The 14,485-nt window shown below is 38.5% G+C and overlaps 1 protein-coding gene across 1 annotated transcript in view; it reads left to right on the top strand.

Moving 5' to 3' along the window:
* Nucleotides 1–13,809, top strand: part of ptprga (protein tyrosine phosphatase receptor type Ga) — a 517,840-nt gene extending 504,031 nt beyond the window's left edge. The window contains exons 23-29 of the mRNA XM_042498811.1: nucleotides 293–386; nucleotides 1,197–1,273; nucleotides 2,411–2,539; nucleotides 5,733–5,879; nucleotides 6,675–6,817; nucleotides 11,038–11,173; nucleotides 13,643–13,809. Coding sequence (XP_042354745.1) covers nucleotides 293–386; nucleotides 1,197–1,273; nucleotides 2,411–2,539; nucleotides 5,733–5,879; nucleotides 6,675–6,817; nucleotides 11,038–11,173; nucleotides 13,643–13,792 — 876 coding nt within the window. The 3' untranslated portion in view covers nucleotides 13,793–13,809. The remainder of the gene's footprint in view (nucleotides 1–292; nucleotides 387–1,196; nucleotides 1,274–2,410; nucleotides 2,540–5,732; nucleotides 5,880–6,674; nucleotides 6,818–11,037; nucleotides 11,174–13,642) is intronic.
* Nucleotides 13,810–14,485: the final 676 nt, after the last annotated feature.

Genomic DNA, 14,485 nt, shown 5'->3' with positions numbered 1-14,485 from the left:
ACATGGCACGCTTTGTGCTCAAAAATTAATTTAATAGGCTTATTAATAATAAGCCTCTGTGAATGGAGATACATACATTTTGATCTCGATAAAAACTGCAAAGTAGATTTTTATACTTTGTAGTGCACATTTGTACAGTGTCATTCTGAACTCGAGGTACAATACAAAACATATTTTCCAAAATCTCAGCGTACTTATGTAAATTGAAATAACTTCTTGGCTTTCATAAGTTGGTGTGTCACATGAAGTCTGACAAAGTGTAACCTCATCTCCCTCTTCTTTTGTCTTTTAGTTGGTAACACAGTGTAATGCCAGATTCATGGAATGCTTCAACGCTCAGAAGGAGTGCAACAAAGAGAAAAATCGAAATTCCTCCGTGGTGCCATGTAAGTGTGTAAAAACATATTAAATGTGAAATGAAAAGTGCCCCCAGCAGTAATAACCACACAGCAGAAAATAAGAACTCCCAGAAAAACAGCTGCAATCACAAAGCATTCAGCTTTATTCAACAAATACCTTTGAGTTCACAGCATCTGAATTATAAAAAAATGCTGCACAGAGCATCTTATTTATGAATCATATGTCTGTGCTGTTCAGCCATGAATGAAAGGTTCTTGAATTTTGTAATACATGTAAAGTCCTGCTAGCTTTGTATATTTGCTTTTGATGATTTACTAATCTTGTGACTTTTAGGAAATTCTTATGATTTACAGTAATGTCAAACTTATAAAATGTAATATCGGTACATAAAATGCAAGTATTTATTAATTAATAATTAATTAAGAAATGTGTCTCATGTACTTCTGTAGTGGTACAGTGACAGTTTAAGCAAATATGACAAACTTTTTTTTTTTTTTTAAGTTACTAACTACAGCTTTAATATGGACTACTGTTCTGTTTACAGGCTGCCTCTTCTTCTTCTTCTTCTTCTTCTTCTTCTTATTATTATTATTATTCAGCTGCTCTCTGTTCTCTGCAGCTATTACACAACGTGTAGACAGTCACTGGCTGTTCCACAGTTCCCTGAATCAGCAGCCAAGCAATTCCAAGAACCGCTGACATTCAACCAAAAACAAAAAGCATGAATGAATGCACACAGAGGGGCCTTTGGGTGTGATGGGTCTGTTGTAATAAATTGGTAAATCTCTCTCTCTCTCTCTCTTTCTCTCTCTCTCTCTCTCTCTCTCTGCGAGCAGCGGAGCGAGCGAGGGTCGGCCTAGCACCTTTGCCCGGCATCAAAGGCACGGATTACATCAACGCCTCTTACATCATGGTCAGCACTTCCTCTTCCTCTGTCAAATCATTGTTCTTTCCAATCTCTCTTTGATGTTGTGACTCAGCAGATTATCACTTCAGACAGTATCACCGGCTCTGTGTTTTAATATACACTGCCTGATTTTGTAACAGTTTCAGAAAATCAAGTGTTAGGAATGTGGAAATTTAGGATCTCTGTGACAAAGTCAGGGAATGTTTAATAGGATTCTCCAGTAATTTAGTGTGACATAAATTCAGAGGCTGACATGCTGACTTGGTCATGAATCCACTCTGGGTATATTGATATACACATCTGACAGCATCACTTGTTTCTAGTAACCATGGAGACCTCTCTTGCATGACCCAATTTGTAATACAAACAACTTTAAGGTGTTAACCCTTTGAAAACTGAGCAGATTGGTTAAATTTTTCTCAAAAACGTGGAAAAGGCAATGAGCAAATTAACAAGACATGACTCAAAAAATTAGCAAAGGAAAAAAAGGTAAAAAAAAAAAAAAAACAAACGTGAAAATGATCCCAAAAAGTGAGAATTTATATATATTGTTTTGGGTGTTTTTTTTAATATGTATATATTTTTCAAAATATGTATGTGTATATAAACATTAAATATGTACATATACATATAATTTTGAATATATAATATAAGAATTATAAACAGCATTTTCTAGACTTTTTTTTTCTTTTTTCTTTTTTAAAATCACTGTCTGACATTAAGGCCAAGCAGTGAAAATAGACTGAATATAGCATGCACTTAAACTGATATTGATTTTTTTGAGGTGGCTTTAATACATTTTGTTGCTGAACCCCATCTACAGCAGTAGATGGGTTAACATCCATGTCGGACTCCTGCGTGCTTCTGTAAACTGGAGGCATGCTGATTGCTTACTACTGTATGTGATATACTGACTATAAATAAGAACCATATACAACCCCAATTCCAAAGTTCAGAGCTATCTTTTTAAAATGATACCAAATCCCAGAAGTGCAGATGGATCACTGATAATAAGCTGCAGATTTACTTACTCAGTAATGTCAGTGATATGTGTTTACAGTGTTTAGAGCAGAACCTAAATCCAAATTAATGTGGCATAACCTGTGTGTTTGTTGTTGTTTTTTTTTTGTTTGTTTTGAACAGGGTTACTACCGGAGTAATGAGTTCATCATTACCCAGCATCCTCTGCCTCACACCACAAAAGACTTCTGGAGAATGATCTGGGACCACAATGCACAAATTATTGTTATGCTGCCTGCCAACCATGGGCTGGTAGGAAACACACACACACACACACACACGTATGCAAGGTAAAGGGTTATTAGTGCCATCTACCACTTTGCCAAGCATGTGCACCTCTGTGTTTTCTCCCTCTTAAACCTGTGTTTAAGGTATTATGAATCACACACACTCATCTTGATGAGCCAGACTTACGCATGTGTCATGTTGTGTAAGTGTGGTCAGCAGCATTGTCACCCCAATGCAAACACATGTCACTTCTTCTGAGTTCTGACTTTTCATGGGGCAGTTCACTGTAAAATTCATTTAAAAAACATTCAAATATAATGACTTTCAGACTTTATACACAAATGTAAATTATATAGAGAAAAATGGATCCACAGTCAAAAAAAGGAAAAAAATAATTTAATTAAATTAAACCACATTAGACAAGCTAAACCAGAAAACAACAACCAAAAAAAGGATCCAACTTAAGTTAAGTTGGACCTTGAGGGAATTTCTTAAAATTTGGCACAAACATTTACTTTGAGGCAATAATGAACTGACTGAAATTTGCTGGACAAAGGTCACTGTGACCTCAAAAATTATGTTTTTGGCCATAACTCAAGGATTAACACACTAGGTAGAATAAAATTTCACACAAATGTTTAGTTAGATAAAATGATAAACATTTTACATCCAAAAGATCAAATTCTCTGTGACTTCATAATGTTCTACAAAAACACATTTCTGGCTATTACTTAATGTCATATCTCAGGAATAGAAGGGGGCACATTTGGTCAGGTACTGAACTGGTGACACTCATCTTGGGTGTTACCTTGAAACTGTGCTGGGGAAAGATGTGTGGGAAACATCCATGTTTTCACAGACATGGATGTAAACTGTAACTTGACTGATTTGCGGAGGCATACAACAGCAAGGCGGAAATTCAAGTTTTTTTAAAAGCTCATTCTGAATCAATTTTGTGGCGCAGGTTGCTATGTTTATTGTTTTTAATTTTATTTATTGTTTCGAGCCCCTCCCTCAGCCCCACTGCTGCTGCCAAGATGCACTACCCACACTCAGATGAATAGCAAGAGTGGAGTATTGCCAAAGTGCCTCATTTGGTGTGAATTAAGCCTCATATGTATCCCTCACATAACACAGATGTCCATATGCACACATAGTGGGCAGACGTTCTGCTCGTTGATTGTGTGTCTGCAGGGTTTCCGTAGGACAGCAGGAGAGTGACATTGTGTGGTTAGGATTTTTAACCTATGGAGTGGAGAAGAGTTGAAAGAAATGTTCTGCAAATCTGCTATCCCTCAGTGATTTTATGTGCCACAGTCTTTTAAGCATGGGACAATAACATTTTGGTGCAATATGAATTCAGAAAATGCATACATAAGCAGATTTACACAAACTGTAAGATCAGAACTGAGAGGATGCAGAAGCAACTATGCAGCCCTTTAAAGGGAACTGCACTGACTCTACATAACAAAGTCTGTTTACAGGAGTTGTGAATAAACTCTGCATATGTTTAAACATTTGAATAAATCCATGGGCTACTAGAGCAGGGGCTCACATACTTGATATTCAAAGGCTAAAAGTCCGGAACGATAGGTGAGAATGTGATATGTTTTTGCCCAGCAGCTCTCTCTGCTGTGTCATAGATCTCACAAACTGCTTGTTTGTTGATTCATAGGAAGATTTTAACTGTCAAAGTTTTGTTGTCCTCGCTTCTGTATTCTGTTTGAAGTGTCTGTGCTCTTGGTCATAGTGTCGTTTAACATTTCCACTCTTCACAACTCCAACTGAGCACATATTTCTATGTCCACTCATCTTTGAAAACTTGGTTTTCTTGGTCAACTTTTCTTTTCTTTACACATCTGGATAGTGACATCCTCACCACATTGGTGATATAATGTACACTGACAGAAGACGCTAAACTCTTGCTTTCTTGTGCCAGCAGGACATTAAGGCCCGTTAGCTATTAATAATGATGATAATGATGATGATGATGATGATGATGATGATGATGATGATGATAATAATATTGTAGATTTAAGTAGCACCTTACATGATACCCAAGGATGTTGTACAGTTGAATAAAGCGTAACACAAACAAACAAACTGAACAGATTTGGATGTAAACTATAACTTGACTGGTTGAATTTTGAATTTCTGCGTTAGCTAACCCTTGAACTCTGACACGCGATGACTTTAACATCATTTGTCACCGGCTGTCAACGTTTCCATGACAACAATGTCAAACAGGAAAAAGATTCTATTTTAGGCTGGCCGGGATCGCTGTAATGATCTCCAAGCAGACAAAACTAACTATTTATTGCAAAGAATAAAACTTTTTTTTATTCGAAGTAGGAAACATACACTTATTGCATTGTATTATTGCATTCCAAATACAAGGTATTTGTGAGTGAAAGTGACATGATCAGGACCGGAGAGGAACAACGAAAGTCATATAAGCAGTTTAGAATAAAAATAAATAAAATAAATCAGGACACTCGTCTAAACTCGTAACAATTTGGAATGTACACACACTAATAGATAACCATGTAAGGCGATACACTCCACAAAGTCTCTCAAATAAGAACATCTCTGTTAATAATATAAGGCTGGTTGCTGTTATAAAATAGCATTGTAGTAGCTGTAGTAAAAAGATGTGCACTTTTACAAGAAGCTTTCATTGGTGTTAGAGCAGCACTGCAGGCTGTGCAATGAGGCTTTGCAAATTGCCAGTTATACAGAAGGTCAATAGGTGCTCTTTAACTAACTGGAACGCTGCGTAATTGGGTCACCTTTAACAAGCCAGTAATTGAAAGACTGGGTCACAGCAACATTTTTGGCATTCAGAAAATCTAGGAAATTGGAGTCCCTTGATTGCAACATCAGGGGACAAAAACTCTGAAGGGATAGTATAACTTCAACTTTTGCAGGTTCAGTAACTCAAAGGTGTTATGCACCAGTCGTATGAAGCAGAGAGAGGTCATTTCACAAGACGGGCAGCAAGCCAGCTGATGCTAATGTTCAGAAGTTTTATTTTCCTCTTGTTCATAATCAAAGTCGGAATTTTAGTCCAATTGTTGCCCTTAGTAAACCTTTTTTTTCACTGGTGTATTTTCAATCACAATAAATGTACTACAGTCATAATGTATCCTGTGACACAATGTTACATGAAGTGAATAAATAAACACAGTAGTGAAAGTGTCTCTGTGCTCTGCTGCAGGCAGAGGATGAGTTTGTGTACTGGCCCAGTCGGGAGGAGGCCATGAACTGTGAGGCGTTCACTGTCACCCTCATCAGTGAAGACCGACTCTGTCTGTCCAATGAGGAGCAGATCAGCATCCACGACTTCATCCTGGAAGCTACACAGGTAACTCAGTGTGAGTGTGAGAGAGAGCGAGAGAGAGAGAGAGATCTAAAACACTGTCTGATTGATTGAATTGTTCTTACTGAATACAGTTTGGCACTCTAACACTTACCCTGTAGAACAGTGGTACTCAGCTAACAGCCGGCAGGCCAAACCTGTTCCTCGATAGGGTGCCAGATGGCCCCCCAAACTTTTTTCTATTCACAATAGAAAGTGATTTACTCTTCGAATTCCTTTGTACTTTTTGTATACATAAGGTGCCAGAGTGCATGAAACAGCATCAAAACAGAGCTTGAAAAAAATGTAGCATCCCACAACAGAGATCCTAGCTGAGCTCCTAATCCTGAAATTTCCTGAAATCCCAGAAATTTCTTAAAATCCTAGAAATGTCTCAAAGTCCTAGAATTGTCCTAAAGTCCTAAAAATGTCCAAAATCCTAGAGATTCCTAGAGATTTCCTAAAATGCTACAAACAAGTATGGGGCTGCTGTGACTGGCCCCTGGTCTCTTGTCATTTTGCAAAAGTGGCCCCCCAAGCAAAGCAGTTTCAAAAATTGTTGATTCCATTAATCACTTAACCACAAAACAGGGGTATGAGTTAAAAGTAAAGAGTTTCCTGTAAATACATTTGACTGATTAATGGAACCAGCCTCCCATCCTGGAAATCGACCAACAAATACTGACACTTTTCTCTCTGTCGGATTAAGAAAAAAATGGTCAACCCAGCGTTCTTTATCTAACCTTCGTCTCTCTGTCTTGTTGTCTTTCTGCCTGTCTCGCCCTCTTGTCTGTGCAACAGGATGACTACGTTTTAGAGGTTCGTCACTTTCAGTGCCCCAAGTGGCCGAAACCCGACGCACCCATCAGCAGCACCTTTGAGCTCATCAATGTCATTAAAGAGGAGGCAGCCAGCCGCGATGGACCAACAATCGTCCACGATGAGTCAGTCACACACTTATTTACTCTGATAATCTATCACCACATCACTGCATGGGCTGATTTAGAAATAGGAACAAAAATTATGATGCGTCAAGTTAGAAAAGCTGATTGAAAATAGAAAATTACAGTAGATAACTCTTAATGTCATTGGGTTCAGCATATTAAATTATAGTTAGAGATGACTAGATGACGGGAGCTACACTACTTGTCATGTCTTATGATATATTGATAAGCCTTTGGCAGAGTTATGCACTACAATTTTAAATGAACTGTTCTTGTACATTTTCAAAGCAACTTAAAAAAAAAAAGAAAATAGTTACCCCTGGCCCCATATCAAACTGCTGTTTCTATCGTCTTTTATTAATTTTAGCACAAGAGCTTAAAGCCTGCCGGCTTACAATTTCAATTTACCCAGAAACCTCTTCATGTAAATTAGCCCTAAACTCCAGAGACGGACAGCTGAGCAATTTGGGACCAGCAAGGAAATGTTAAAATGATTATGTGTATGACAAAGTCTGATCCTCAACCTGATGCCATCCAGCGACGGATCATTACACTGCAAAAACGTCTGGCCACGTGACAAACTGACGCTGCCTGGCAGCAAATCTTATGAATGTGAAAGGTGGCTTTTGGCATTGCCATCTCACTTCAAAATCACTGACCATGATAATGTTTTAATGACTGGTAAGAATGGGCCTATTTATCCAAGGTAGGAAATCCACTCGTATGAAATGAAAAGTCATTAAAATCTGCAGAGCCCCCTAAAGTCCCGAAAGTTGATCATTTCTGTTTGGGCTGACCCTTGAAAGTCAGAGGCTCGAATCTTCAGCCTCAGACCCCTCAGTCGACTGAGACTGCTTCAAGTCGAGCCGTCGGTTTTTTCTGTGCAGTGTACTTCTAGGGAGGTTTCATTCCCCAGATCTTGCTTTGGAGTGAGTGCTCTTGACTTCCACGCTACTCTTTGCAGCTGCAGCATGAAGGGAGAGGGAGGCGACAACGCAAGATAAAAAACGTGGTAAATTTACAGCTCACAGCTAATTAATACAATACAGTCTCTGGCCTTTGTTTAATATCTAGAGTTGGCATAAATGTTGTTGCACATTTGTGATCGAAGCACCAGCACTTTGTTAACCCTTTGACACCTGAGCAAACTGGCTTTGTTTCTCTTCATCTAGATCAGATTCGACTGACATAATTCTGAGTCGCGTACAGTCCAAGTTTGTATTGTTTGTGCAAAAAATAATAACTTTTCCCACAAGATTATAACTTGTTCCCACGGGATAATAATTTGGTTTTAACAGGATAACTTGTTCTCTCAAGATTAGACCTTGTTCCCTCAAGAATATAGCTTGGTCCCACAAGGTTATAACTTGTTCTCACAAGATAATAAATATCACCTTTTGGGACTTAGGGGCTCAATAAAATCAGTTTTGACTGGTTAAATTCAAAATATTCTCAGATCTCTGTTCTCAAAACATCAACAGAATAAATATGCAGAAGGGGAGGTCAGAATCTTACCGGGCATTTCAGTGTCGATGTCTGATTTATTATATTACTTACATACAGTTTTTAGCTTGTACTCTACAGTATTGAGTTTTGATACCCGGCTCTGATTTCAGGCACATGATTAAAAAAGGGCAATAACCTGAGACTTTGCTGAAATAATTAACAATAAATCACTGCAGGATTTAATTACTGCTCCCATATTATTAAATTTCATATTGTTTTTATGATAATGCACTGTGGTTGGTGTCCCCAATATTAATTACTTCCATAGTGTCCTTTCCCAGATGAATATATTTCTGTCTGTGAACAAAAAACTTAATCGGCCCAACAGGCATACAGATACCAGCTGCCCCAATATCCTGCAAGTAAAATGAGGAAAGACACTCATTGTTTTACTTATAAACAACCAGTGACAGCCCCTCCAAACCCCCCACACACAGGTACCCCAGGAAACTGCCCAATTAAACGTAATAAAAGTGTCTTTAGTATTGACACACATTAGTGCTCTTGAACGACACTTTAATCCAGCAGCTCTGCTCATGTTTATTCATTAGAATAATGAAGACTGCTTGTCGCATCCTGAAGAAGAAAAGTGACTAATTGAGCACTTCATGCGGTTGCTATGGCGCAGCCGGCTCGCAGCACCTAAGAGATTGTCAGTTAGGGGCTCATCCTAATTGTCTGCACGCTCATTATTCAGCCAGGCATGGGTTGTTAGCAGCGGTTTCTGCTGCGTTCCTGACAGGCCCGCTAATGGAAGAGGAGACCCTTCACATTGTGAAGGCGACCCAGCGTTCTCCTGGGAGCCTCACGCAGGGCTGAGCTGTCGTCCCCAGGTGGATTCACTCGCTAATAAATCTTTAATCTCAGAGGTGACATTGCTGATCGGTGAGGGTCTTCACTCCCTGGCAGAGCTGCTGTCAAGGACGACTCAGACGCTGAGTCGTGAAGGTCTTCGTAGCACCCCATGTCAGGGAATTTGAGAGTCCACTGAGAGATTTACCCATAATCAATGGATGTAATCAACAGCAAGTTTAAATCAGAAAGACAGTAAAAGTGAAAGGCCATTTCTTTGCTTAGAGACCATTTATAAACAGTAAAATTCTACAAAAGGCAGCAATGACGTATATCAAAAAAACTGCAGAGAAGAGGTTTGGGCCGAGTTATTGTTTTACAAGTCACAAGTAAGTCTCAAGGGCAACTTGGTTAGAAATGATCCAAATAATTCAAAAAGTTAGTGGAATTAGAAAATGAATTTAGAAACCTATATGGAAAATGTCAAGGTAAAAAGATAAAAGTTAGGGAAAAACTATATTCATTTCTAATTATCAGAATTACATGTCTAAAATTGTGTTGCTGTACTTCTTACTAATTTCTTCTTTCATTGCTCATTGTCCTTTTCCCACGTTGTGAACAAAACCAAGCTAATTTGAGCAGATTTTATATTTGATTGTTAGAAGAACTTTTTGAAATGGGGGCTAATTTAGGAAATGGGATAAAAGAGACAGAGACTCACTTTGATGACAACACTGTCTTTTTCTTTACGCATATGCAAAAAGCTTTACAAGCAGTTTTGTAATGATGATGTAATAATGAAGTGTACACTACATCTGCTGTCAAAACGTGTCAAAGTAGGTGGCAAGTTGTTTTTGGCATATTGCTGCTCTAAAATAAAAATCATCAGTTTCTGCTCCAACACCAGAGCAGAGGTACACCATGAGTAGAGTGTTGACATAGTTAAACAGTCATAACAAATAAAAACCAAAAATGGGCCAAAATGAAGTGTGTTCCACCTTGTAAAACTGGTGTATGATTGTTTTTCTTTTGCATTTAAATTTCATAATGAGGGACTATAAATCAAGTGATGACAAAGGGAATTATCTGCCATTTGCTTGTCATTTACCAAAATGTGAATCATTATAGCCATTACAAGCTTTTCAAAATGTAGACTCCTATTGTTTTAAGCACTACAACATTAAGTGTTTTATAGCCTATGGCATCATCCAGTAAGCATGGGAAGCCTTTTTTGAAGGCACCACATGCTGATTTTTGTATTTTTCCACAATGTTTGCTGTAATGGCACCCTAAAGCCAAGTCAGTTCTACAAAGACAATAGATTTCATTTTGATAACCTAAGGACCTCTCCTCTTGTTCCATCTTTGAGATTAACTTGTTTTCAGCCCTGTTGATATTAAAAAATAGATAAGTAATAATAAGATTATTGTCGATAACAACAATAATAATAATAAAATAACAATGATAATATGTTTTAAAACAGGGTTATAAAGTGCTTCACAGATTACAGAAAAAAATTGTATCAATGTAATGTAATAATTTTGAGACTCAAATAATATTATTTCAGATTTTTTTAAATTAGTTATTGGACAGTTTATTTTTATTTTTATAAAGTCAGTCTGTTTGGGGATCCTGGTTTTATAGACACAAAGAGTTGACTGTTATTGCCATAATAATAGACAGAGGTTGAGTATCTATCTGCCCAGAGGAAACATGTAAATACAGAAAAAACGAGGACCGAGGACATGGCCTTGAGGTGCTCCGTAGTTCATCATGGCAATAGAATATCAGCAATATGCTGACAAATCAGCAAAAGAAAAAAAATACTATATAAGCTTTTTCGGTATTATCATGGAGATGTATACTAAGCACATACCCTGACAGTGTGCGTGTGTGTGTGTGTGTGTGTGTCCGTCCTTCAGGTTGGGATCAGTGTCAGCCGGCATGCTATGTGCCCTCACCACACTGTCTCAGCAACTGGAGAGCGAAGGTGCCGTTGATGTCTATCAAGTGGCGAAGATGATCAACCTCATGAGGCCAGGAGTCTTCACAGACATTGTGAGTCTGACAACTGCAGCTAAAAATACATCCGCAAACCACGATTCCAGGTTCAAATCTTTAACCATCAACAGAAGCAAGTAGTTCTAATCATCCAAAATTAAAGCTATAGCAGCAGTGAGCAGGTTTCAAGCCTCACAAAACTGAGCAAAGTCACTAAAGCTGATTTAAGTCTGTTTAAAGAAGGACCAATCACACATTTTTTATATTATAGCATTTCTCCTACATGTACTCTAATTATGTAATGCAATTAATTTATTTGTCAGATCTTAATACTAGTTGTAAGATACTCAAAAGAATAACAATTGCATATTTTTATAAAATAGTGAAAACCATGATTCATCCAAAGATTGTATCACCAACAGCATTTTTTTTTTGTAAATATAATGACAAACTAATTTTAACAGCTTTTAATAGCGTTTGCTTCACTCACTGATAGAGGAATCCCAAAAAGAACTCTTAACAAGCTTTCAGGTTTCATATAATGCTGAATAGTTTAATGAATAATTATGCATCATGTTTTGATTGTTAAAAGTAAAATCAGAATCTGTAAGTTATTCAGTAGCCTAACCTGCCACTGCCAGCTGAATGCAACAGTAGACCCGCAATGTTTTTCCTCTAAAATAGAAATACAAGTACACAGTAGGTAAGTAGTATACCATTGAGTTGAATGTTTTTCCACCTTTCCACACTATTTCAGAGCAACAATGAGTTAGAATAGCAAAACGATTTAATATTTTGTCATATATAAACAGAAAATTAAATCTATAGCTGATTAGGGCCAAGATGTGTTGCTCAGGACTCAAAAAAGTATTGTTCACTGTGAATTGTTTGTATGAGCAGTTTTTGAGAAAGCTGCAAGCTGAAATACCAGAGGCTAAAAGCATGCTTTACGCAGGCACTGCACTAGTTAAAGCCTCTGGGAACCCAAATCACCAAATTGTAATTTAGGGGCTTACATGCATAATAAAATGCATCAAAAATGATCAGACATTAGCCTTGATCCAAATTCGAAATATTGTCAATTTAGTTTTTTCACAGTTCCCCTGGCGCCTGGTTGATTTGTGCGTGGTTATCCCTGATCCATATAATGTTATATGGATAAAGCCAATCCAAAATTCAAAGTCAGCTGTCAGTTGATATTAATTTAAATGCCAAACTCAAATCCCTCAGTGCTTCTTTCAGTACTCTAGATGTAATTCGATCAGACATGGCAATATCATTCTGTAAAGTCTTTAACTAACGTAACGTTATATGTGCAGCACGTAGTGTTTGTGTTTGTTAGCTGGCTTTACCAACATTACACAGATCCACACCAGTGAGTATGTTACAATGAAATAAAAATAAATGAATAACATGGCATTCGAGTTAGCTAACTCTACAGTGCCATCATTTATCATTGTATTCATAGCTTTGATATCAAACAGGTGCATCTCAGCTTTTGTTGCATGCGCTATGTTATGCTGACTGTATGTTAAAATAATATCAATAACAAAGCATTTTGTAAACTCGCCATTCAGTGACAGAGAGAAATGTTTTATTTTGAGAATCTTCTGATTCTGAGTGTTCAGAGGGTATATTGGGGAAACACTCACTCTGAGTGCCTGAGCGCATTCTGGCACAAACTTGACCGTTGGTAAATTTGGAGCACTGTTGAAATGTACCTTTGGGTTATTCAGAGCACGGCACTCTGGGAGTGTCGGAGCGCAGTCTGGGCACTCTGGGGAGAAGGAGCAGCAAAACACCAAACGGATTGAATGTGTGATGAACTTAACCGTTCGTTGATTCATGGAGAAATAGAACGCTCAGATTGGATTTATGAACGCAGGTAGAGTCAGAGGGCTGGAACAGATAGGGCTGTAACCACACCGACTGTGCTTTGCTCCATGGCTGTTGTCGTGGAGACGAGAGGCAGTTGATGAAGGTTGAATCCAAGGAGGTGTCAATCAAAACTTGATCTGCCTCGCCCACACAGTCTGGAGAAATGCTGTTATCCTCAAAATGAGCTGTTTTCAACTTCTAATAGTTGGGAACATTAATTTTTACTCAGATTTTTGTATGTGCTTAGTGAGACACTTAACTTTGATGTAATATGTGTGTTCTTACTATTTGAAGCCACATTTCCAGAGGCTTTAAAGTAAATGATGTATGTGTAAGAGCAAATTTTCTGTGTACACCACATAGTTGATGGTAATATTTTACATCCACATGGCAGGTTGCTAAGATTGTGCTGAGAGTTGGAGAAAAAAACAGAATCTATTTTGTGAAAATCTAGTTTGGTATGATGATGTAATGGCAAATAATAATAAGACAGTATCAGGACATAAGGCAGCTTTACACAGCAAACCTATTCAGCTTCAGTATAATTAGAGGTTATAGCTCGAGGAGGAGATGTATGTCTGTCACACAATGTAATGTTCTCACCTGTCCTCTCTGTCTGTCTTGTCTCTGTCCCTGATGCGTCCACAGGACCAGTACCAGTACCTATACAAAGCTCTGCTCAGCCTGGTCAGCACCAAGGAGAACGGCTCGGGTCTTCTGGCCAGGGACATTAACGGGACCATGGTGTCCATGTCCGACCAGTCTGACCAGGCAGAGAGCATGGAGTCGCTTGTCTGAGAGCGGCCCCACAGGAGGGCCCCGGGCCAGGGTGAGATGACAGAGTTCTGTGGGGCCAGAACATCCCCCTCCCCCCCGAGGTCCCTGAGCCCACAAAGGAGGCACTTAACTTTGTAAAACGTCAAGGAACTATTGTGAACAAGACTTTTTGAGGCCTTTTTGCCAGACTCTTGGTTAAAATGAATAACCTGATTACTTTTTTACACTGATAAAAAGTTTTTGATATTTATTTTTTTCGCCATTTTATGTCTTAATGTTCTCCTACTGAAGGGTTTGCACCTGCGTTTTTCAGTTTCACGACAGCGTCAGTAGGCAACGAGAAACACTTTTCTGTCTTTTCTTGTTTGCACTATGTAATGTCAGTGTTACTGCCTATACTAAAGCTGACTCACTTGGCTTTTCTCCACTCGAGCTCTGACTTTTTTTATTTTTATTTGTTTTCGACATTCCATGGCTCTGGCCCTTAAATCAGCTGCTTCTGTGAAGGACACTGCTCTGCCTGCCACCTACCAGTTGATTTAAGAGAGTGGACAGAGGAAGGCGAGAACTCTCCGCCTCAGTGACAAAATGCTGTTCGACTTCAGCTCAATGTGACCTCCTCCGCCCCGCTCATCTATAGAACTCAAATTACCGCTCATTTATCACACGAACCGAGATCTTGGAACCTCTTGCCACAGACGAGTAGCGCTTGTT

Source organism: Plectropomus leopardus, chromosome 2, assembly GCF_008729295.1.
Source record: "Plectropomus leopardus isolate mb chromosome 2, YSFRI_Pleo_2.0, whole genome shotgun sequence".
Classification (NCBI taxonomy): Eukaryota; Metazoa; Chordata; class Actinopteri; order Perciformes; family Serranidae; genus Plectropomus; species Plectropomus leopardus.
Note: the sequence above shows the minus strand (reverse complement) of the source record. Positions and strands in the feature narration are given on the sequence as shown.